The sequence below is a fragment of the Tamandua tetradactyla genome, chromosome 4 (genome assembly GCF_023851605.1).
Source record: "Tamandua tetradactyla isolate mTamTet1 chromosome 4, mTamTet1.pri, whole genome shotgun sequence".
Taxonomy (NCBI): Eukaryota; Metazoa; Chordata; class Mammalia; order Pilosa; family Myrmecophagidae; genus Tamandua; species Tamandua tetradactyla.
This window is the reverse complement of record NC_135330.1, coordinates 125,904,038-125,930,152: the sequence shown is the minus strand read 5'-3', so window position 1 is coordinate 125,930,152 and position 26,115 is coordinate 125,904,038. Positions and strand designations below refer to the sequence as shown.

Genomic DNA, 26,115 nt, shown 5'->3' with positions numbered 1-26,115 from the left:
TCTGCAAATGCTCATAGAATTTATTTTGGTAATCCATAACTGAAATTAGCCAATGGCAATGTAGTTTATTTGCCAGTTGACTAAACAGAAAAACAGGTCAAGAATAAGATGTTGAAACAAATATTCATCTCATAGCCAGGTATTTTTACATCTGGCTCTTATCCTTGGCTTTCCTTTCTGTATTGAAGTAACTAAGAGGCAATTGTATCTAGAATAATGTGGTTTTCTATTCAATTTGTCAGTTTTAGGCTACTCTTACTTCTCAAACATTTGAAATAAAGGAAAATCTCAGGTTACTGTTTGAACTGGGATCTTTGTTTCAGACTAAATACCTATTTCTATGCTCTCTTAATTTTTTTCCACATAAAATTCTTCTAGTAGTTATAATGTGAGAATAAGATGTGTTTTAAATGTGATAAGCTTTTAAATGAAACTCAGCACTGAATTTTTCATAAAACAAAACAGCTTTAAGAACTACTTCAGATCTTATTTTCAAATGTAAACATTATTTTTATAGGTCCCAGGCAGTAATTATGACTTTTCATTGTCCAGTGGAAAACCTTATGGGTGTTGCAGTTATATCTGGTAGTAGGTAGTCTATTGAAAGTTCTTGTTTAAATGCATAAAGTCATTAAAGTAGAAAATCTGCATCAGAAGATTTTAGGTTTTTACAAGTAAGTATTTTTCTTTTGCACGTTTCTCTCATTCATGTCACTCAAGCAAGAAATGCAGTTTTGATTCCTGAATATATGTGTATCCTTTTCTCTACTACGTTCTATTCTTCCTAAATGTACAAAAGCGTGCAGGTACACACACATACAGGTACACACAGTCTTTGAACTCCTACGTGTATCCTCCTTTTAAGATGTCTTTTCCTGTCTTCTTAGCCCATGTTGATTTTTTTCTCAGTTTGCTAAGTTTGTGTCATCATTCACTAGTCCACTTGTGCTAGCTATTGTCAGGAACTCGGCATTCATGAGCAAAACCAAGGTCACCGATAAGTATCTTATAGAGCAAAGACTTTTTTTTTAAAGTATTTATTTTGAAAAGCTTTCATACTTACAGGAAAGTTACAAAAATAACACAAACCCCTGGTCCTGACCCCCTAGATACAGATCCACATATTTTCCCACATTTGCCATATCAGTCCATCTATCTGTCCATCTATCTGTATACCTGTGAATCCATTTTCTGAGCATTTGAGTGTAGGTTAGATACCATGCTTTTTGAACACTTAATCCTGCCATGTACATTTTCTAAGAACACGTATATAAATACGTTATGTACAGTTATCAAATTCATGAAATTTAACATTGATATAATGCTTATAGTCTATATTCTGATTTTTTTATTTGTCGCAATAATGTCTTTTTTGAGCCTTTTGTCCTCCTTGATTAGATCCTATCTAGGATAATACATTTAATTGTCATTGTCTCTTTAGTTCTTTTTATTTATTTTTTTAATTGTAGGAACATATATAAACTGTCCATTGTCCAAGCATATCATTCAGTGGTGTTAATCACATTCACAATGTTGTGGTATGTTCACCACCTTCCCTTGCTAGAACTTTTCCATCTCTCCAGACAGAAACCCTACACTCATTGCGCATTAACTCCCCATTCTCCTTTGTCCTGCATCCCTGATAACATGTACTCTAATCTCTGTCCCTATGAGCTTATATGTGCTCTGATATTTTCTTTGTATTTAAAATTTTTTGTTGAATTTTAATGTCCTAAATCTATAATACTCTCATTTGCTTTAATATACTATGTATCTATACCCCTCCATCCCTGCCTTTATGTAGTTTTTGTTACAAGTTACACCACTGATTTACCCTTACATTTTATGCATTTGCCTTTCAGATCCTATAGGAAGTAACAAATAGAGTCACAATATGATAGCACTAGCATTGATGCTTACCCATGTGGTTACCCTCACCAAAGATCTTTACTTTTTCATGTGACTTTGATCTATTGTCTATTGTCCTTTTTTTTCAACCTGTAGAATTCTCCTTAGCATTTCTTGTAGGACTAATCTACTGATGGCAAACTCCTTTAGCTTTTGTTTATCTGGGAATATCTTAATCTCGCCCTCATTTTTGAAAGATAGTTTTATGGGATATAGAAATCTTGTTTTGAATTTTTTTCCTCTCAGCACCTTATATATGCCATCCCATGGCCTTCTTGCCTCCATGATTTCTGATGAGAAATGGGCACTTAATCTTATTGAGGCTCCCTTGCATGTGACACTTTGCTTCACTCTTGCAGCTTTCAGAATTCTCTTTATCTTTGATTGTAATAAGCTGTTCTAGTTTGCTAGCTGCCAGAATGCAATATACCAGAAATGGAATGGCTTTTAAAAGGGAGACTCTATTAAGTTGCAAGTTTACGGTTCTAGGCGATGAAAATGTCCCAATTAAAGCAAGCTTATAAAAATGTCCAATTTAAGAAACCAGTGGAAGGTTACCTTCACTTAAGAAAGGCCGATAAAGTTCTCTCTCAACTGGAAAGGCACATGGCGAACATGGTGACATCTGCTAGCTTTGTCTCCAGGCTTCTTGTTTCATGAAGCTCACCCAAGGGTATTTTCCTTCTTCATCTCCAAGTGTCTCTGGCTGCATTGGCTTTCATGGTTCTCATGACTCTCTTTCTAAAATGTTTCCTCTTTTAAAGGATTCTGGTGAGCTAATCAAGACCCACCTGAAGTGGGTGGAGTCACACTCCCTCTAATCAAAGGTTAATACCCACAATTAGGTGAGTTGCATCTTTGTGGAGATAATCTAATCAAGTTTCCAATCTGCAATGCTGAATAGGGATTAAAAGAAGCAACTGCCTCCACCAGCTGGATCAGGATTAAAACATGTTTCTTCTAAAGTACATAATCTTTTCAAACTGGCACATATACCACCACGATGTAGGTCTATTTGAGTTTATCCTTTTTGGATGTCTGTTGCGCATCTTCGATATGTATTCCATGTTGATATTTATAGCAGCTATTATCTCATAGCTGGCACTTAACATATGCTATTATAGTATAAAATAACACAGTGGAAAAAGCTTAGACTATCACTACATTTAAATCTTGCATCTGCCTGTTATTAGTTTCATTACATTAAAAAGTACTTATCTGTTTTGTTCAGAATGGAAAATGTAGAATCCATTCTCAGGATTAGAGGGATTATGTATTAAAGAATCTAGTATTTTAACTGATATTTCATAGCTTTATGATAATAATTAGCACTAATGTATGTCAAGACCTGGGAAGGGTTTGAGAATTTATCTACCGGCAAACTACCAAGCTAGCCTGCCATATATTTATGGATGTTGGCAGAAGGTGAAAGTTTATGGGAGCCGTAGCCCAAGTCTTAGCATTTTTATGGTTTTTGCCAAAGTCCTTGTAGGGCAACATGAAGGTCAGGTGACAATTGTGTATGAATTGTGTTATTGGAGAGAAATACCTATCTTAGGGAACCCGAATCTCTTTTTTTTTTTCTTGAATCTGTTTATTGTGGTACAATGTTTGTGGTATAAATTTTGCCAGTTTAAGTGTACAGTTCTGTGACATTCATTAAGTTCACAATGTTATGCAACCATTAATTACCTTTATTTATTTCTAAAAATTTTCATCACCCCTGTATTAGTTTGTTAAGCTGCTGGAATGCAATATACCAGAAATGGAACAGCTTTTAAAAAGGGAATTTATTAAGTTGCAAGTTTACTAGTTCTAAGCCTATGAAAATGCCCAAACTAAGGCGTCTATGAAAAGATACCTTAATTCAAGGAGGGCCGATGGGTCTGGAACAGCTCTGTCAGCTGGGTGGTCACGTGGCTGGCATCTGCTTGTCTCTTGCTCTTCTGTTTTGTTGCTTTCAGCCTCTGGTCCTGTGGGGGTTTATCACTTTGCTTCTCTGGAGCTGGCTTTTATCTCTTGGCTTCCCTTGGCTCTCTCTAGGTTCTGGCTTGCTTAACATCTCATGGCAATGTTTGCTGGGCTGTAAGCATCTCCAAACATCTGTGTCTCTGTTCTCCATGTGTTAGCTCTACTCTGAAGTTTCTGTACTTCTACTCTCTCCAAAATGTTTCCTCTTTTAAAGGATTCCAGTAAACTAATCAAGACCCACCTAGAATAGGTGGAGTCACATCTCTATCTAATCAAAAGATCACTCCCACAATTGGGCGTGTCACATCTCTGTTGAGATAATCTAATCAAAAGTTTCTGCCCAACAGTTGTACTGAATCAGGATTAAAATAAATGGCTGTCTCCACAATACTGAATCAAGTTTAAAACAAGGCTTTCAAATAAATATTTTCAAATGGACACAACCCCAAACAGAAACTCTGTACCCATTCAGCAATAACTTCTCATTCCTTCCTACCTCCCAGCTCCTGGTAATCCCAATTTGCCTGTTCTAAATATTTCATATAGCTAGAATAATGCAGTATTTGTTCTTTTGTGTCACTTAATGTTCTGGTTTGCTAGCTGCCAGAATGCAATATATTAGAAATGGAATGGCTTTTACAAAGGGGAATTTAATAAGTTGGTAGTTTACAGTTCTAATGCTGAGAAAATGTCCCAATTAAAACAAGTCTATAGAAATGTCCAATCAAAGACACCAGGGAAAGATACCTTGGTTCAAGAAGGCCAATGAAGTTCAGGGTCTCTCTCAAGTGAGAAGGCACATGGTGAACAGGGTCAGGGTTCCTCTCTCTTCTGGAAAGGTATGTGGTGAACACGGCATCATCTGCTAGCTTTCTCTCCTGGCTTCCCTTCATGAAGCTCCCTGGGAGGTGTTTTCCTTCTTCATTTCCAAAGGTCACTGACTGGTGGACTCTACTTCTCTTGGCTATGTCATTCTGTTCTGCTCTCTATGAATTGCCCTCTCCAAAATGTTCCCTCTTTTATAGAACTCCAGTAAACCAATCAAGACCCACCCAAATGGGTGGAGACATGTCATCACCTAATCCATCTTACCAACCACTCTTGATTGAGTCATATCTCCAGGGAGATGATCTAATGACAGTTTCAAGCATACAGTACTGAGTAGGGATTAGAAGAAATGGCTGCCTTTACAAACTGGGATTAGGATTAAAACATGGCTTCTCTAGGGTACATACATCCTTTCAAACCAGCACACTTAGCATTATTTCACTTAGTATAATATTTTCAACGTGTAACCCAAATCTTTTATAATGGACTATAATCTTCCCTGACCATTGCCCAAGAGAGGGGCATTCTCTTTATTATGCTGATTAGATAATTCCACTAGTTTATGAGGGAGACACCACCTTTATCTTCCAAACTCATTTGTTAAATAAACATCTTAGAAACGATAATTTCGAGCAAAAGTTGTCAATCCTACTGCTTGTATCTTAGAGTGCTTTGCCTCTCACTTTTTTATGTTGAAATCTCTATTACTTTCCCAATTTCCTTAAAATAAAATCCAAATCCTCCGTTGTGCCCTAGAAGGCCCTAAATAATCAGGCCTCATCTACCTCCTTGACCTCATCTTGCACCACTATACTGGCTTTTCTTTCTCTCACCAAAAGCCTTCGCATTAGTCATTACCTCTACCTGATATGTTCTTCCATATCATCACTTAGCTAAGTCACCAGCATTCAATTTCCTTTAAAATGTCAAATCAGAAAATGAGGTCTCATCTGTACATCTAACGTAAAGTAATTATTTAGGTATTCTCTGTTACATCCCTTTTTTTATAGCACTATATCAAAATATTCATTAAAAAAACAAGCATTCATTAATCTCTTAGTAACATATAAATGAATGGATGAGTGATTAACATTCCTGCTATGCTTTTTATTCCTCCTTTTTGTCAGGTTACTATTCCTTTAATTTTTTTCAGCATGTAATATTAAACTTTATTGTTTGATTTCTAATGAATAACCAGCACCATCTTTAAGGATTGAAAAAAAAAAAAAAGACCCCACAAAGAAGATACTAGAGCATCCCAAAGAATAGTTTGTTAGTTGTTGTTTACACACTTTTCTGTTTCATACCATGGATGATAAGCTAACAGTGTGATGACCTTGCTGGGTTTCAGTAGTATTAAAATGTCCCTTTTCTACATTTAGGAGATGTTAATATAATACCACACTGTTTGTTGACACTTACAAAAATCCATGTTTACCTGCTAACTCCCACTAATAACACATGAAAGACATTTCTTGATTTGTATGAAACTTAATAAGAAATTCAATACTAATCACATGTATTGATATCTTATGGTTAGCATTTTATTGTTTTTTGTCTTTTGTTTTTTTTAACATGGGCAGGCGCTGGGAATCGAACCTGGGTCCTCTGGCATCGCAGGCAAGCATTCTTGCCTGTTGAGCCACTGTGGCCCGCCCCATTTTATTGGTTTTGTTAAACAATCGGGGTCTGGCCTTTAAATGGTAAATATTTATTTGGTCATCTTCATGAATCTTTTCATTATGACTCTTCTCTCTTCAACAGCTTTTCTTATACTCAATAATTTACATGGCAAAGGTGGGTTAAGACACTCTAATATAGTTGTTAGACCTCAGTTTTGATTTGTGAAATAAATACTTTTTTATTTTTAGTTTCTATCTCCCTTCTCCCTGCTTAGTTAATTCTACTAAGATGCAGGTGTTTTAAATCTAACAGTTATATTTATTTATAGATGCATAATTTAACAACTATTTATGTGCATCTTTTAAAACATTTTGTTGCTAATATAAGAAGTAACCATCATTTAAAAGATATTTAATCATGTATCTACCTGTTCATAATTTCAAATTAATAATTTTTTTGTTTTCTTTGTGGAAGCTCTGTGAAAATAAATTTTCAAAATTTATTTCTAATAGCAAGCAATAAAGGAGAATGTTAAAAAACGAGAAGCAGAGGAAAAAGAAAAACGTGCCAGAATAGCCAAAGAACTAGCAGAGAAAGAAAGACTTGAACGCCAGCAAAAGAAAAAGCGCTTATTAGAAATGAAGACTGGTAAGTACTGTCAAATTTGCTGTTTATACCAAGTATGCTTAAGATTTATACTGGTTACCTATTAGCATTTTAGTACTTTGGTGAAAAGAAAGATTATTATTCAATTTGTATAGTTTTAAAAAAAGCAATTCTTTTTTTATGGGCTTTCCCTCTCCCATTTATTTTAATAGAAAGTGGTGTGGTGATAGGCTATTTGACCCTCTGGTGTACTCTTTTGGCTCCAATATATTTTCATTCTTTGCTACTTGAATACAATTTACAAGTATAAGAAAGTGATTATGGAAAATTGAACAGGACAGATAATCTGTTTTCTTCAACAAAGTATTCCAGGGGAAGGAAAGAAACAATGGAGGAGGGAGGAACCTTTTGATTAAAGTGTCTTTTAGGGACAAATACTGAAAATTTACACTTGAAAAGGTATGATGTCTAGGATTTACGTCAAAATAATCTGAGTTATCTGTGAAGTGGAGGGGAGTATAGATGAAACAATGTTGACCAAAAATTGATAACTGCTAAATTGAGTTATGGGTACTTGGTGGTGGGGTGGGGTGGGGGAGTTTCATTACACTATTTTCTGTACTTTTATATATTTTGAAACTTTCTATAATAAAAATTTTTGGAAAAAAACTTAAAAAAAAAACACCAAGCTTACTGTTTTATAGAAGCATATGTATATGTTTTCCAAAGCTAAAGAGATAACTGACTTAGATGCCAAAAGAATTAAGTATATTGTTTATTTTTCACTCCCTGAAAATTCTGCCCAACTCCTCTTCTACTTCCAAACCACTAGAGATTGCATGAAGTTTTAATTAAAATCTATCAGTATCACTGCTAAGTTACCATAGTTTACAGTTAATGGTTGCAAATTCACCTAAGGTTTCTCCAAGGATAGACAAAGAGGTCTATTTTGCCTTCTTTACTTTCACTTTTCGAAACATATTTTATGTTCAATAAAGAAAACTGAGTACCTTAATGTTTTGTTTACAAGAATATACTTGAAATTCAGAGATGTTCTCAGAAATATCTTAAAATGTCGAAAACAGAGATCAGAGAAATTTAGCCTGGATTTAAAATATATACTTATGGAAATAATTTTAAAATAGTATACTACTACCTAGTAAAGAGCATTCTGGTGTTTGCACACTTACTTCTTTAATGCTGGCTGAAGAGTTTTCTAGATGAGTTAATTGAGGGCAAGATAGGCTGTATTGTTTGAGGGGTTTGCCCAAGAGCTATCACCAGAGGCCCCCAGCAAAAAATTTGGAAAGCTGATAATTATAATTTTTTATATCTAATTTAAAATATGTCATATTATATCCACTTTATATGCCATATCTAATCCAACTTGTATCATCAGTAATGATGACTCAGAACAATAGTTATTTCTAACTTTTCAATGTGATAAATGCATTTGTACATAAATAATTGGAAATTAATTGTTTAATACAGATACACAACAGAAAAAGATAGATACTTTAGATCTTTTAAATCAGTTGCAAAATTGATTTCCAAAAGTATGATTCTAATTTTACCTTTGTTGAAACTGTCATCCTGGCTTTCTGACTCTTAAAAAATGTAGAAGGGTGGGTTGTTGAATTTACATTAGTGTTTTACTACCTCTCTGGATCAAGAACTTTTTGTTTTATCTTAATTTTGTAAATAAGATTTGCATCCTTGTATGATGGAGAAAGAAATTTCTCCACACAATCCTGCCATAAACCCACAGGGAGCTTCTTTCCTTATATTTTCACAACTTGAATATTTTTACAATGCAAGCAAGAATTGAATGTTTTCACATATTCACAAATTCTCCTATCACCACCTATAGTAGTAGAATAAATTAAATACCTGCTCTTTCTTTCTCAACCGTCATAAATCATTAGTTGCCCCTAGTAATAGAGCAGGCAACTATTTTCAAAGTACTATTTATTATCACTATCATTTCAAATGTGATTTTGAAAATAAAATAAAATCACATATAAAGATAAAATAGTGGGCTAAATTTCCCTGAGAAGAAATATGAAGCATTAAAAATCCTTTTGAGAAGCAATACTAAGAAAGCACAGGAATCTTAAATTATCATGTTATAACCTTAAAAAGGTCGTTTTCTCATTTTGGTTTTCTTTAAAAATAATGGGCCTGGAGGTTTCATAATTATTTGCATATATAGTCTTAGTTGTTTGTGCTGAAGAATTTGATATTACTTTAAACAAACAAACTCACTTCATTCTCTATTTCTTTAATTAGTATGTGAATTTTGAATAAATTTTCTAAGGCTGAATTTAATTTAAATTGTTTTGATTTGTAAGTTACCCAAAGGATTAAACATCTGACATAGAAACTATCTAGTAAAGACAGACACTTTAGTATTCATTTAAAGTGCATAGCTATCCTTATGTATAATCATTTATAGCATGAGAGATAGTAATAGTGATTTCATGTGATTGTGTACAACTTTTTCAAAACTGCATTTCTGTTTGTTAATCATGGAAAGAAATAGAGCATTTGATAATAGAATTCAATGTTATGCTTTAGAACTTCCTGAGTAACTTGATTGTCATAATTTTTAAATAGCACATCAGAATGGTCTTGAGATGGACCTAGTGCTGTATAATTATGTTTATTGGGGGAAGTAAATAAGAACTTATTTAATGGAGCAGTAAAAATATATGAGCAGCTCCTATATTTCAGTCTTTAGGTTACAATTTGTTTATTATTTATTAGACTTAAATGCCTCATTTGGTGCAACTTCAGTCTATTGAATAGAGATAATTAGCATTTAGAAATCTGTTGTTTACCCACACGGCCAAAACTGCTCCTTTGTTTTCTATTCTGCAATTTAGGATAACTAAGCAATTAGGCCTCCATTTTAGAGGAAATGCATCTTACATAAGTACTGCTTGGAAATCTCTCTGCCAATCTCATCAGATATGCAATTAATGTTTGTACTCGTCTTCATAAAGGCTTTGACAATTACTGCCCTTTAAAGATAGCATAAAAGTTAGATTGTTTTCTATAATTGAGTGTTATTTTGTTTTGTACAGTAGTGCCTTCTATTTTCTAGAGTTATTGGGAATTGATATGTATGAATAAGCCAATGGCTTTAATCATTTCTCTATAGAGCAAACACAGAAAGACAGTACAAATTAAATTTCATTGGCTTTGGTATATTTGTCTTTTCTTACTCTCATCTTTATTGAATAATAATAATAATTATAATGGTAATAATAATAGCTAGCATTCATTGAATATGTCTTATGTGCCAAGCTCTGTGTATGTTCATTATTGTATGATGCTTATAACAAACTTATGATACTATTTTTATCAAAGAGATTAAATAATTTGGAGATGGTCACAGATTAAGCCAGCAGTGGAATTCAAGTCATCTGGCCAGAAGCCATATTTTTAAATACTGTTTTATTACTGCTTTACTACTGATAATTTAGCCATACTTCCAGAAAAAGGGGACAAAATATATATTTGTACTTGGTAACCAGCACTGGAATATATATAGAGATAATTCTCAATCTCTCAGGCAGAGTTTCTAGGAATTATCTTCCCTGGAAACTACCTGAGAGGCACACCCATCTCTGGGGAAAATCAGTGATTTTCCAACCCTGATAGCCTCTTACTTTGTGTTGCGAAATTCAGGGGGGATTGCCAAAAACAGCAATGCTTTCACCCACCTGGCCAGTTTCAACTTCGGTTTTTCTGATTATCCAGAAGTTTTTTATCCAGATGTCAATTGCAAGAACTGGCAAAATACCATCGGCACCTCACCCTCCCAATCCCCCACACTGTTCCTTGCCTCAATCAATAGTCTGGACTCAACAAAGTTTCAGAGCTTAGCAGTTCTAAAGAGAATAGAAATATCTCCAGTTTGGTTATTGTTTGCATTGGATTAGAAGTTAAAGGAACCAGAGAATTTGCAGTAGATAGACAAGATAGCCTTTGGAAGGAGCAAAAACACCTCAGAACAAGTGCTCTAAGACACCTCCACCCCCCCACCCCCCCATCCCTACTCCCATCATGTAACAATGTTTTCCTCCTGGTGAGAAGCTGATGGCATTAAGAGACTGAGATACATTCTCATTGCTGTGCAAAACAGGGACAAGGCTTCACGCCTCCTGGAATGTTACATAGAAACAGAGCAAATCAGGACCAAGGCTCCGAAGTTTCAGGAAGTAGGTTTTATTGTCTACGGCCATAGGGCTCAGCTGAGTAGCCTGAAAGTCTGAGCCCCGAACAAAATGTTGACATAGTTTTTATAGACAGAATGACATATTAAAGTCAAGGTAAACAATGGCTGGTTTAAATCGGGAAGTGTGCGAAGCTGGGTTTACAGAACCAGATGAGTGGTTAATGGAGAGGGGGCTTCACAGGGACTTCTCTTATCCTGCCCATTGACCATCCTCGGGGCCTGGGAGATTTTTCAACAGGGAGTGGCCCGAGTAAACAGGGGCCTGCCTGCTGCAACAGGAAGTGGCTCTAACAAACAGGGGCTGCCTGCAACACCATTAATAGTAACGAGAGGTGTCCTGGTGGGAAAATTTTTAAGTGTCTCTCGATAGTCATATAGGTTTTCATTAATGTGCAGGAATCTCTTTCACTTGAGTAACACAGGCTCAATTGTGAAAACACAGCTTTCCACCTTAGTGTGCACTGATATATGGTTTCTCTGTGTAGTGAAGCAAAGCTCTCATGTACCTTCCAACAAATCTCAGAAAAGAGAAGTTAGGAAAGGGGCCTCAAACTTCTCTAGCACAGCATTTCCTGAAACAGTAGTTGATTATTTTTCCTGTTTTTTTACTTTTTTGGGAGTTATTTGTGTCACTCTTTGTTAAGCATCTTTGTGGTACATCCTTATACTAATTGGTTTACTGTTCAGCCAATGTTTAAAAACCATTTTCAAAATGTTTCTTCCATTGCTATTCTTATGACTTTTATACAGTATCAACTATAACTGAGTAGAAAATAGACTTCAATTTTTATTCTGTAAATTTGTTTCAAAATGAAAAATCAAATGCCAATTGTCATAAACTTTATTTGGGACAAAATAAATGAAATCTTTATGATATTGTGTGAATTATTTCTAAATATTTCAGCAAATAAATTTTTATGCCGGCATTATTTATTTATAACTTTTCTGCTACCACACACAGATTCACCCTATTCAGTTTCTAGGGCAGAATCATACCAATCCATCATTTTGATCTTATCACAATGTGGAGAACTCTATAACGGTGATAATATCAGCTACATCTATTGTATTATAATTGAGTACTCAGTCACAGTGGCATTTTCTTTGTGTGTAATGCTGTCCATTAAGTAGGTAACTTGTCCTCTCTAATCAGCGGTTATTTACATAATGTGCACTTTCTTAAGAAAGAAGTAACAGTGAGTTGTTGCCATGATAAATCCTTCAAAACAGACTACCAATCCTGAGTGGAACTACTATTTGAGTTTGGTGGGAAGTTATATTTTTAATGTCAGAGATAGAAATCTAGTGTTGTCTTATTTTAAGACATAAAACCATAAATATTTGCATCTTTTAAGAAACATTGGGTTTATATTATCTATGCATATGTTTTTTATGGATCTCTTGGTATTTATTAGCTTTTCTCAAGTAGTCAAGAAAGCATGATTCAACTGAGTAATATCCGTATCTTTTAAACCTGTAGATTTCTGTTTTTAGTATTTACTCTGAAACATCTAAATTGTTTTAGATCCACAGAAAGGTAGACTTTTGAACCCAGATAGTTCCTTCATAGATTTCTAGTCTAACACGTTCAAAAAACAAAAAATAAAACAAATTATATTACAATTGGAAAAGAGGTCACTAAAATCTAAAACTTATTGGTGCCACTCAAGAAAACATAACAACCAATTAAGCAAAACTGCAACAGAACAAGATTGCCTCAGGGCAGCTAAAAGTCCACAACTTCATTTGCAATTCAAAAAGTTATGGAAACCAAAGTTTTTAAGTAATTGGAGAGCACAGTCTCATAAGATGTCTAAACCTGACCTGAACTAATATGTGGTTCCATGGAATGTGTACTGCAGAAATAATGTTTGATTAGATGCTGCTGCTATAGTTTCTTTGATCATGAGATATTTACAGAATAGGCACCTTTTAACCATTTTATGATCTGAACAACTCTGAATTCTAACTCACATCTGGCTGCAGAGCTCAGGGTAAGAAACGATGGACTTGTAGTTCCCAGTGACTACTCTGTTTCTGCTGAACTGGTTACACCATCTATTCTATACCACCCAGGCCCCAGGGTCATTTCTACTTCTTGCCATGTATTTGTGATGTGCTTCTTACCATATATTCCCTTCTCCTAATTCCTAATTGACTGAATCCTACAAAATATTATTTAGTTCTGTTCTTGTCTTTCCTAAAGTATCTTCTCTGAACGAGTTGTATTTTCTTGTAAAAGATTATAATCTTGCCATATAATTTATATATGGACTATTTGGTTATTCTCATCATTTGATTTATTTTGTCCTGTTTCTAACAGAATGTATGTTTTTCAAGAACGTGGTGTTCTAGTTTGCTAGCTGCTGGAATGCAACACACCAGAGATGGACTGGCTTTCAATAAAAGGGGATTTATTTAGTTAACAAATTGTTCTTCAGAAGAAATGCAGCTAACTTTCAACTGAGGTTCTTTCTTACACGGGAAGGCACAGGGGGATCTCTGCTGGCCTTCTCTCCAGGCCTCTGGGTTCCAACAACTTTCTCCAGGGTGATTCCTTTCTGCATCTCCAAAGGCCTGGGCTGAGCTGCAAGTGCTGAGATGTGGTATGCTGAGCTGCTTGGGCTGTGCAACATTGCACTCTCTCATTTAAGCACCTGCCAATTAAACATCAAACATCATTCATTGCAGCAGGACTGCCTCCTAGCTGACTGCACATGTAATCAGCAACAGATGAGATTCACCTGCTGTTGACTCATGTCCCCAGCAATAGAACTAGGCACCTTCAGCTGGCCAAGTTGACTTCTGAATCTAACTACCACACATGAGGTTTATACGTTCTTTATCGCATAGGATCTAGGGTGGTATGTGAACATGGTCAATACCACAGAAGACACTCAGTAAGATTTGCCAAGCAATTAATAAATATTAATTGATCTGAAGGACAGTTCTTCCATTTTGTGTTGTTTACCCTATTGTTATTTATGTAAAAGGTAAAAATTTATATCAGTGATCACCAAACTACAGCCCTCCAGTGAAATCAGCCTGCCTCTGTTATTGTAAAAAAAGTTTTCTTGCATCACAGCCACACCTGTCCTTTACTTGTTGTCTATGGCTGTGTTCCAGCCACAAGTGCAGGGCTGGAACGTTTTTAAATATATATTTTTTTAAGTTTTTACAAAAATGTTTACCAATTCCTGATATAGAACAATAATCCTAAACTCTGGTCTTTGTTCTTTTGTGACAGAGTAAAGAGCTATTATTAACTTTTTTCCTGTCCTCCTGAACCCAGAGAGCATACATTGGGAAAACGGTTGATGTTTTGAAAAATGAGTATCTAGAAGATAAATGAGCAAAAATATTGATAAAAATAATCACTTCTTAGGAGTAACTTAATCTTTAAGCACATGTCTGACAGAAAGTTATCTGATTTTAAATTCTATTAATTTGAAATGAAAAGTTGTACAGCTGAACTTTTTAAATGCTAGCAAGCATCTGGACTGCCAATTGTTCAGCATGCAATCTAGCATAACCATTGTGATTTTCTTCTTTTATCCCAGCATATAGTCACCAGTATTTTGTACTATTGCTTATATCTTTTGAGATGAAAATACCAGTGTGTCAAAAGTTCATAGGGAGGGCGAACCACAGTGGCTCAGCAGAGTTCTTGCCTGCCATGCCGAAGACCTGGGTTCGATTCCCAGTGCCTGTCCATGCAAAAAACAAAAGGTCATGGGGAGAGCCAAATCTTATTTCTTTATTAATAAGCTGTCTCTTTTCTCTTCCTATTTTGAACGTTCTGACATTAAATCCTTAAAGTTGAAGGAAATCTGTTCAGTGATGCTGAACTTGGTCATGAGTGTTGTTCAAAATCCAAAGTGATTATCTTGCAGAGTAAAAAAGAACTTACTAGCATTTTAGCTTTTGATGATAAATAAATATACCCTAAGGCAGACCAAAAATTAAGCAGAGAAATTGAATACTTATGTGTTACTTGATAGTAGCAAAATAGGCATTAGAGTTTAGATGAAATTAGACATTATTTTGTAAAGGGATTTAAAAATATTGTTTCCTGGATAGCTTCCTACCTCAGATATCCAGTGTTCTTCAAGAAAATTAGAAGCAGCAAAATATTAACAGAGCTAACATGAAGAATAGCCTTACCATAGACTAGTATGCCCCAAGGCAGGAACAGTTGGACAGATAAGTTTTGAAACAAGCAAATCATGAGATATTATTGCCTGGCTAGAGTGAACTGTCATCATAGAACTTCCACCAATAATTAGCATTAATGGGTAGAAGGGATGGTCATTTTAGTTCAGTATAGTCTTTTGAATGTCTATTTTTAAATTATTACTGCTATTCAGGCAGGAACTCTTGCAAAGTAGAAAGATTTTTGTCAAATTAGTGTTGAATCAGAGGCTCCATTACTAACTTTCAAGGGTATTGTATAAAGGAGCACTGCATTAGGAAACTGGATGGATTCCTGCCAAAGTCATTCCAACTCTGATAATCTGACTTGCCATTAATTCTAAGATTCTAAATGTGACAGTTCATCTTTTTAACTTGGCTGAAACACACGCAGCCTTTAAGTGTTATGAAGTCAAGAAGATTGTTTGCTTGATGAGCAAAAGAAACTAATTTACAGGCTAAGAATTAAGAAAAAGGCAGTCTTTCTAGTACATTTCACAGATATTTTATAAGTATTGATCTTGTTAGTACTGGATTGCCATTATAATCACTGGTTTCCATTAGATGTTCTCGATGCTAATTAGATTGTGATTTTTTCCGGATGCACATGTGAGTAAATACACTTTCTTTTCCCTTTGCCCTGTATTATTTATTTGAATGTTTTTATGGAACAACTGTTCCAACCCAGCTCTTGGAGTTCTTGGGGTGGGGCAGCTGAAAGACCAGAGAACACATCAGCAGGAAGTTAGATGTGAATTTTATTAGGACTTATGGAAAGGAAAGGATCTTCCATGGTGGTTGTTGGCTGTGGAAAATGGAAGTTAATGCTCCTCGAAGTGGGGATGGAGTAGTACAAGGACTTATGATGGTTTAGGACAAGGGTATGAGAACAGTTTCAGCAAGGTCTCCTGACACAGGGGGTTGAAGGTTTATCAGCAGTGATCATGGGAGGGTAGTTTCATTGCCTTGTTTTCAATACAATTTGTATATTCTTTACCCCCGAGGAGGTCTGATAACCTTTAATGTTTGTTGGGGTCACATAGGCAGCTACATGCAATGACCTGCTCTCAGGATGGAGGGGAATCCTAGGCCCTGGGACCCCACAAACAATGTTCTTTACTTCTCAAAAAAAAAAAAAAAAAGCACTACTTTTGATCATAGTTATTATTTCTTAAATATATGAGATTTATAAATGTTCATATATAAATTGATTTATGTATTTTGAATAAATTATCCTCCCATTCTGCTGTGACTCTGTTGATTATATTCTGAATTCCTCTAGACCATAAGTGATTTTGGCTTTGGTAGGTGAAAGTAGCCTTAATGAACATTTTGAAACACTTTTCATCCTTGAGAAGAAACCGTAATTTCATCCCTCTTCTCGACAGCCTGAAACTTTTAGAGTTACCTCTTCCATGGAAAACTAAAAGAACTTGGTCAAAGGAAACATGGAGTTTGGGTTATAGTGTGTTCTGATTGATTCTTCCACTTTAGCACTTCCGGGTGCACAGCCTTGGAATCTTAGAAACTACGTTTTCTAAACCATGGTATCTGCTAAGATTGAACATAAAATCACTCAATGTTGTACTTAGAGACATAGTGGGGAGTTTAAGGACCATTTTTTTCCTGTCGGAAACACATTAAAAGAGCTCAAATGACATCAAGATTTTTCAGAACTTGTTGCATTCATGAAGTGGGGGAAAACTTGGTGAGGAGGATCTTTATTCAAATCACTCTGCTCCTCTATGAGAAAATTACAATTTATACAAGGCAACATTCTATTTCTAAATTATTGTGCTTTAATATAATAGCTATAGAATACTAACTCAGTCATCATTTAACAAATCTAATAGCAGAGAGGTAAGAAGAGTCAGGAAAAAATCTCTAAAACTGTTTAGCATCCTTAAACTCTGATGTGGTCTTAGATGTATAAATTTCCATCTAGGAATCATCTAGTGTGTTTGTATGCTTGTGCATGTGTGCACATGTACATGCTTTTAGTTTGTTCTAATTTGGGGTCAGTTCTGAAGCCAGATATGAAAAGTTTTAAGAATTTGTCAGAGATCCTTTTGAAATAATAGTCTACCTCATTTCACTAGTTTGGTATTGTTTTTTCTGAATTTTCTGGTTTGCGCAAGGAAATATTATGAAATGGATTGGCTTAAGCAGTGAAAATTAATTAGCTCATGGTTTTGAGTCTTCAAAAAAGTCCAAATTAGGACATTATCAAGGTGATTCCTTCTTCCCCAGGACTGGTGTTCTGTGGCCAGCTGCTGGTGGTCCTAGGTCCTTGGCTCCTCTGCCACATGGCAAAGCACATGGTGGCCTCTCCTTTCCCTTCTGCGCTCCCTTGACCTTCATCTTCTTGCTTCCTTTGGCCTTCTCTCTGTCTGAATTTCATCACGCTTGTGAAGGACTTGAGTGACGGTGTTAAGAACATTCCTGACTGAATTGGGCCACATTTTAACTGAAGTAAACTCATCAAATATTGTATTTACAATGGGTTCACACCCACAGAAATGGATTAAGTTTAAGAAAATGATTTTCTGGGCTTCAAACCACCACAGATACTTAATATTAACCTTTTTTAAAATATAAGAAAATAGAGTGGTAACATGAAACATTTACTACAGTTTAGTTATTTTGAAGAATGTGTCAATTAATGATCTGATATAGTATGAAAAGTTTGCTTCCTTATCAAGGATACTTTTATTTCTCATAAGTCTTTCAGAAATAAATATCTTTTATACAAAATTAGTCATGTTACAATAAAGAAATCTATTAATGTAAGCTACCATTTCTAATATAGTATCTTTCCATAGCAGGTGTTCAATAAGCTCCTTTTAAATATTTATGGAATTCATGTCATCAAATTCATGTTCTTTTTGTATAGACCCATTTAAAGGTAAATTGGCCCAATCCTAGGACAAGATATGACATCTGTCAAGTTTATTTTATGTCCTCTTACAATTTTGGTAACAAATAGGAATTTCACAGTCATGACAACAAACTCAGGTATGCAAAAATGTAGCTATTTCTATAAATCCAGTTTAGTTTCAAACTACAGTTTAATTTCACCAGCCTGCCTAATGGTAAGCAACTTAGTTAATTATCTCTCTCTTTCTGTAGTAACTCAGTAATCCCAGTGTAGAATTCAGTTACTCATGTTTGAAATTTCCTTCCATGATTTTTCATTTTCCTTCTCCCTAAGATGGATGCCAGCCTGAAAGCAGGTGGCAAGCACTCTTCTTGGCTCCATTTTGTCTAGGTCTGAAACAGCTTCCCTATTTTAACATAATTTGTCCTGTCTGCTCCTTGTAAAGGTGAAACTTTTTTACCTCTGAATGGTAACCTGGGAGATTTGTTAGATTTCTCTTAGTTTCCATCTCTGTTCCCTGACATTGGTAATTCACAGAAATGTAACTGTTTTTCACTAACTCCCACTCTTTCTCAGTTCACTTTTTTTACTCCGTGTGAGGTTTGAAATATGAAATCTTCAGTTAGTCAGGTACCAAATGAACAAGGAATCAGGGGCCAAGGTGTCATCCAAGCTTGAGAATGCAATGAACTGAGTAAATTAAAGACACAGAGCCATGAAATTCCTGTTTGGAGAAAAAGTTATACCACAGGTCTGGAATGATCTTTGGGTAGAGTTGTGAGAAGAGATGAAGATACTTTGGAAGTCCGGAGAGGCTACTGTGCTTTGAGCTTTTTGCTTCCTCTTATAGGCACATCCCAAGGGTACTAAGCAGACAGTGATATGGTCTGCTGAGAGATGGCTCTGTGGCAAAATTGCCAATGGATGAGAGGATGGGAGTGGAGAGGACTAGAAAGAGTACAACCAGTTACTAAGACTCTTGAGGTTTTGGAAGAGGTAAATATTGAAGTCTAAAACTAGGATGTCCTGAAAAAGAAATGAGGGGATAGATATGAAAGGCAATTTAGAGGTAGAATCAATAGGGCTATGTAGCAGATGGGGTATGGGGAGCTGAGGAAAAAGCATATGTAACTGGGTAGATGATGCCTGTAACTAGCTTTAGTACAAATGTGCCTTTAGGACAAATTCTGTGTCTCCAGTTTAAAGCCTTTTTATATAGGAGATAATTTCCCTGAAACAGCCTGGCATAGGGTCTGAGCGCATATTATGTCATGGACTATCCTAGGCACCAAGGATCTGGGAGGAAACAAAGCAAGCAAACATCTTTGCCCTCATGGACTTACATTCTGGTGAAGACATGGACAATGAAGAAGCTAATAGTGCTAGAAGCTAGTAAGTTCAAAGAAGAAAAAAAATAAAGCAGTGTAGGAGATAGGAAGGGTAAGCAGGAGTGAAATTTTAGGGTAGTTTCTCTGGTTGCCCCAGTTTACGATGTTACGGACAGCATTGCTTTCTCAAGAATATTAGCAGAGCCATGTGATGCTGAGCACCCCCACCTGGCCTGAGGGTCAGGGTGTCCAGTTTCCCAGCCCCAGGTTACCAGTAGCTGGGAGGTGGTAAGCAAACCAACTAGTTTTCCAGAGCTTGAGTCTCCTCATCTATAAAATAAGCTTTCTTCTAACTCTGAAAATTTCATCTTTATTCTGTAAGTTAACTTTTAACTAAAAACCATGTTTGTTAGGGCCCAAGTAATCAAAATTTGTTCAGGCCTCTATTACTTCTATAACGTTGCCTTCTATTACAATGCAAGTTCTATTATAAGACAACTTTCTTTGAGTAGTAGATATGGGTCTCTTTCTACATCTAGTATACCCTTTGCTTTCCATTTGGTTATAGGACTAATTATTTAGAAGTTACCTGTTTATAATATTTTCCCCAGATTTTTAATCAGTAAAAGAGAGACATGTTTTTAAAAAAATTACTGATATGGAGAATTTGGGGGAAAAAATATTTATATGTAATAAAAATTTTTTATGTAATAAAAATACATATGCAGGTATGTATATAAATAAACCTTTTCATTAATAAAATATCACTGTCAATTGCTAGTTTGCTATATAGTCTCAATTTTCTGAATGAAAGGTGTTTAATATGTATGTAGAACAGAAATGAAAATGTCATACATTACAGAATTGGTTGACCTTTTTACAGATTGACAACTTCTCATTTTCCCTGACAAATACTCAATCAGCACTTCAGTCTATTAAGAACAGAGCTCATTAACATGCATAAACTAGTAGCTTGATCTAGTTATAATGCATCTTTAATGTGTGACATGTTCAGTGTAGTGTGGCTACTGAGTCTTGTAATAAAAGGTAGAGTGGTCTCCAGTGATCAGCAAAGTTTTGAGGTCAATTTAACCTGGATAAAATCTTTATCCATAACAACTGTCATTAGAAATGACTAGCATTTCACTAATTACCTCACCATTTGTAACCCATAAGTTTCTCACAGATGGTAAATGTTTATAAACACCCAAAGATGTGTGCACAGCTGACTCTCAGTTGTCTGCAGAATAGGGCACATAGATAATTTTGATTCACTTACAGTACAAACCCTCATTTTAGCTAGTTTCAGTCTCCTTCCTCTTTGGCCTTTTTACCACAGCTGTTAATGAAGTAGTAAATTAACCAAGGTGATTTCAACTTTTCCTCTTATTAATGCACATACCCCCTGATGAAAGCACTAATATGCACAAATGTGGTCATAAGATGGCTGACAAGAGGGAGCAAATTGAGAAGTGCAACCTTAAATAAATACTCTGAGCAACAGTGAATTGTTCATATATGTGTATAGTTGTGTATCTAGTAAGAAATTTCAGGTTGTGAAACCACAGCAAGCCACTCAATTCACCAGTATTAGACCTAAGTTCCCTGGGACATTCTTAGATGTCTGGTCCTATGCTAACAATATAATTGATTGTTCAGATAAATCTTTCTGAAATTTAATCTCAGCTTCTTATTGTAATCTCAGTCTATTTTCTGTCTTATAGTTAGTGAAGATGAAATGTAAACATAATAACCTGAAGTACCATGAAGTTACTTTACTTAATTTCCTTCAGCCTAAAGGATCTTGGTTCTTGCTCTTCTCTTATTGGTTCTTAATACAAAATTTTCATCACTTTAATGTTTTCCTTTATACTTTGGGATGTTCTTTATTTGTCCAGGCTAGTTTAGAGGCAATATTTAATGGACCCCACACATAGCCAGGAGCCTTGTGGAGTGGAAGAGATTATCCACAGAATGAACTGTGACGGGCAACTTTTTTTAAAAAAATATTTTTATTGATAAATCTTCACACAGATACATTCTATACATGATGTACAATCAGTGGCTCACAATGTCATCACATAGTTATGTATTTATCACCATGATCATTATTTAGAACATTTGTATCACTCCAGAAAAAAGAAAGCTCACACATCCCATATCCCTTACCCTTTCCTCTCATTGACCTCTGGTATTTCCATCTACCTGATTTATTTTGTCCCCCCATTATTTATTATTTTTCATCCATAATTTTTTTACTCATCTTTCCATACCCTAGATAAAAGAAGCAGCAGACAAAAGGTTTTCACAATCCCACAGTCACATTGTAAAAATTATATCTTTATACTATCATCTTCAAGGATCAAGGCTACTGGAACACAGCTCAACAGTTCCAGGTACTTCCCTCCAGCCACTCCAATGCACCATAAACTAAAAATGGATATCCTCTTTCAATGCATAAGAATAACCTCTTGACTCTAAATCTCTCAGCCACTGAAACTTTATTTTGTCTCATTTCTCTCTTTCCCCTTGTTCTAGCCTGCAAGCTACCAGAATGTGATATACCAGAAACAGAATGAATGGCTTTTAAAAGGGGGGATTTAATATTTAATAAGTTGAAAGTTTACACTTCTAAGGCTATGAAAATATCCCAGTTAAAGCAAGGCTATTAAAATGTCCAAATTAACGCATCCACTGAAAGATAGCTTGGTTCAAGAAGGCTGATGATGTTCAGGTTTTCTCTCTCAGCTGGAAAGGCAGATGGTAACATCTGATAACTTTTTCTCCAGGAATCTGGAGAACAGTTTCCCCAAGGCTCTGTCTGTTCTGGTGGTTCTTGTGGCTCTAAAGCTTTTTCCAAAATGGTTACCTCTTAAAGGGCTCCAGTAAGCAACCCCTTGAATGGGTGGAGACATACCTCCATGGAAACCATCTAATCAAAAGTTACCACCCACAATTAGGTGGGTCATATCTCCATGAAACAATAAAAAAGATAACGCCCAGCAATACTGAATGAGGATTAAAGTACATGACTTTTCTGGGGTGCACAACAGATTCAAATTGGCACACCACTTTTGGTTAAGAAGTCTTTCTCAATCCCTTGGCGCTGGGTCCCAGCTCATCATGGCATTTCTGTCCTGTGTTGCCAGGGAAATTTGCATCCCTGGGAGTCATGTCCCATGTAGGAAAGAGGACTTGAGTTAACCTGCTTAATTGGCTTAGAGAGGCCACATCTGAGCAACAAAAGAGGTTCTCTGGGGGTGACTCTAATTTTAAATAGACTTAGCCTATCCTTTTCAGGAATAAGTTTCAAGATTTAGGGCTTGGCGTATTGATTTGGTTGTCCCCACTGCTTGTAAGGATATCAGAAATTTTCCAAATGGGGAAGTTGAATACTTCCTGCTTTCTCCCAGTTCCCCAAGGGGACCTTGCAAACACTTCTTTATTCACTGCCGAAATTACTCTGGGATATATTGGGGCAGCACACTAACATGGACAAACCAACAAGATCTCACACTGTATTCAAGATTCCATGTACTTATTATAGTGTTCATCTAAACTGATCACACAAGTTAAATTAGGAAATGCATTACCCAAAATATAAACTTTGCACCACATAAACATCTCTCCCTTTGGTCTCACACAGAAGGTGAAGTTTTAAAATATGGACGATATCATCCTTTACCCTGTAATCTGATTTACCTTAGTGCTATCCAGATATACTTCATTCATATCTTTACTTGAAGTCTGATCACTTTTTCAACTTTTTAATGTTTCTGTATGAGGTACAGCAGACATTCATAGCTTCAGAGCTCTAACTCTGAGTCTCAGGTGCCACATCAATACCCAAAGTTTCTGAGAATGACCAGGTTATAAACAAACAGCTCAGAATTTCAGAATTTAGAAATAACAGTTACAATCCATGAATATATGTGACTGCTGAAAGAGCTTATAATCTAGGACCCTTGACAAAAGGCTCTAACCTGATAACCCATGTTCTCAACTTCAGTTCACTGAGTTTTTATATTACTGAGTTTTATATCTCAATCTATAAGATTGAGGCATGATAATATTTGTCTTTTTGTAACTGACATTTCATTCAACATACAGTCCTTAAAGTTCATGCACTTAGTTGCATGCCTCACAACTTCATTGCACCTTGTGGCCACTTAGCGGTCCATTATATGTTTATACCATAGTTCCCCCTTACCTCAGTTGTTGTATCCTTAGGAAGGCAACTGTTTTGCTAGTCCTGGTGACCTACAGACTGTACTAAGCCTTCCAGACTGAGACATTGATAAGTTAATGCAAGCTGTTTTCCAAGTTTATCTTACTTAAAGATTGTGTCCCTATTCCAATTTATTAGAGTGAAAAATGAGTCATTTATAAATAGCAAGGTGGAAATATTTCAAGATCTATAAGGAAGAGGATATATAATGGATTAGGTGATGATCAAAACTAGAATTAAGGGGTAGTTATAAATTCACATCTGTATGTATGATCCCCACCTGGCACCCCCACAAGGTGCACCAATGCATCCCAGGGCTCTGTCTTCACCACCACTACATTTCCAACACCAATGCCTAGCACACAGTAGGTACTCAGTAAATATTTGTCTAGTAAATGCAGATATCTAGTTGAGCATCAAATCTTCATCTTTAATACATCTCCTGAACTCACCAATTCTTTATAATCCTCTCACACCCACCCTAGTGTCAGCCAGCATCATTTCTCAATTGGACCCCCTAAGGCCCTCTGGGTCCATCCTTCCCCCACAGTTTATTCTATACACAGCAGCCAGCATGATCTTTTAGAACAATAAATTAGACCAATGTCATCCCTCTACTGGAAACCTCCCGAAATCTCTGTAGAACTCTATGATCTGGCATGACTACCTCTCCCTCCTCATCTCTCTATGAGATGTACCCCATTGATCTGTATACTCCATCTATAATAAATACCATTCTGCTCCACCAGCATATGGTGTGCCTCTCTGTCCTGGGGACTTTTCACAATCTGTTCCTGCAGCCTGAGACATTCCTTCACGTCCCCTACCTCTGCATCTGGCTAACTCCCAATCACCTTTACAAGTCCAGTATAGATAACAGTGCCTCTGGAAAGCTCTCTGTGACTTCCCAAATATGGGTTATATGTCCCCAACACAATTCTCTGTACAGCACCCCAATCGCCCTATCTGGGCCCACTACCATAGTCCTAAAGTTAGTTACTTACTTGCTTATTTACTTGTTTTCCCCACTCAACTGTGAGCCCGTGAAGGCAAGGAAAACAGCCTTCTTGTTCCCCCTGGTGTCTCCAAGCATCTGCCACAGGAGAAACAGTCAGCTATGGGGTCAGTGTAATGATAGTGTCACCTTATCTACTGCCTTAGAATTTCTTCTATGTTATTTGGTGGTTACTTTCTTAAAACTAATTAACTCCAAGTATATACAAAAAAAAAAGCATAGAAGAAAATGGCACTGATAACTGGAGTTATCCAATAGATATGTAACTTTTCAGATAAATGATACATGTATTTTTTTTTGCATGGGCAGGCACCGGGAATCAAACCCTGGTCTCTGGCATGCCAGGAGTGAACTCTGCCTGCTGAGCCACTGTGGCCGGCTCTGATACATCTATTTTAAAAAATAGCTTTATTTTAGCAACATACAACTCATAATACGCAATATGTGTTACCATCATTCATTACCCAAATTTTTCATCATCTCAAACAGAAATGCTGTACTCATTAAGCAATAACTCCCTAAGGGTTTAATTTGGGGGGTTGGGGAGAAGGGTTGTTTTGACTTGGTGATAGGGAATTTATTTATTTTTTAACCCTAACATTATAGGCTTACAGAAAAATTATGTATAAATTATATAGAGTTCCCATATACCACCCTGTTATTAACACCAATTCACCAAAGAACATTTTTATAATTGTACTATTCACTATAATCCATTGTTTACAATAGTTTTCACTTCTGTTTTGTTTTTGTTTTTAAATTTTTATTCTGGTGATGTATATACAACCAAAACCTCCTCTTTTGACCACATTCACACATATTATTCAGTGCTGTCATTGCATTCCCAATGTTATGTGACCATCACTGCCATCACTTCCCAAAGCTTTACAATCAACCCGAATAGAAAATCTGTTCAATTTAGGTCTTACCACCCATTCCCCCGATTAAAAAAGTGGGACTCAGTGTTCAAGGATACAGAGATCCTTCTGTGTGTGCTCACCTTAACCAGTTGTTAAAATTACTCTTAGGCTTCTGGCTTGTACAGATGGTGCTTGGGGCAAGGTTCTTGTACTAATAGGAGGGTGGCTGCCGTGGTGGCTGACAGAGGACCCAGACTGGTGGGCAGTAGGCACATGCCTGTTAACCCGACGTGTCCTGTGGCCCACAGTGTGGGTCTGTGGCCACCCTTCCTTCTATGTTCTTATAGCTACTAGAGCAAGGGAATGTCTTTTGCCACTTTGCGGTGTTGCTTCTCCCTTCCCTGGATCCCATGTTTCCCTCTTTCTTTTCTCCCTT

General features: G+C 36.1%; 1 protein-coding gene across 6 annotated transcripts in view; it reads left to right on the top strand.

Moving 5' to 3' along the window:
- DIAPH3 (diaphanous related formin 3) overlaps window positions 1-26,115 on the top strand; it is a 609,701-nt gene that overhangs the window by 433,819 nt on the left and 149,767 nt on the right. For all 6 annotated transcript variants that reach the window (XM_077158393.1, XM_077158392.1, XM_077158397.1 and 3 more), the window contains one exon: window positions 6,843-6,978. In XM_077158393.1, the coding sequence (XP_077014508.1) occupies window positions 6,843-6,978 (136 nt within the window). The remainder of the gene's footprint in view (window positions 1-6,842; window positions 6,979-26,115) is intronic.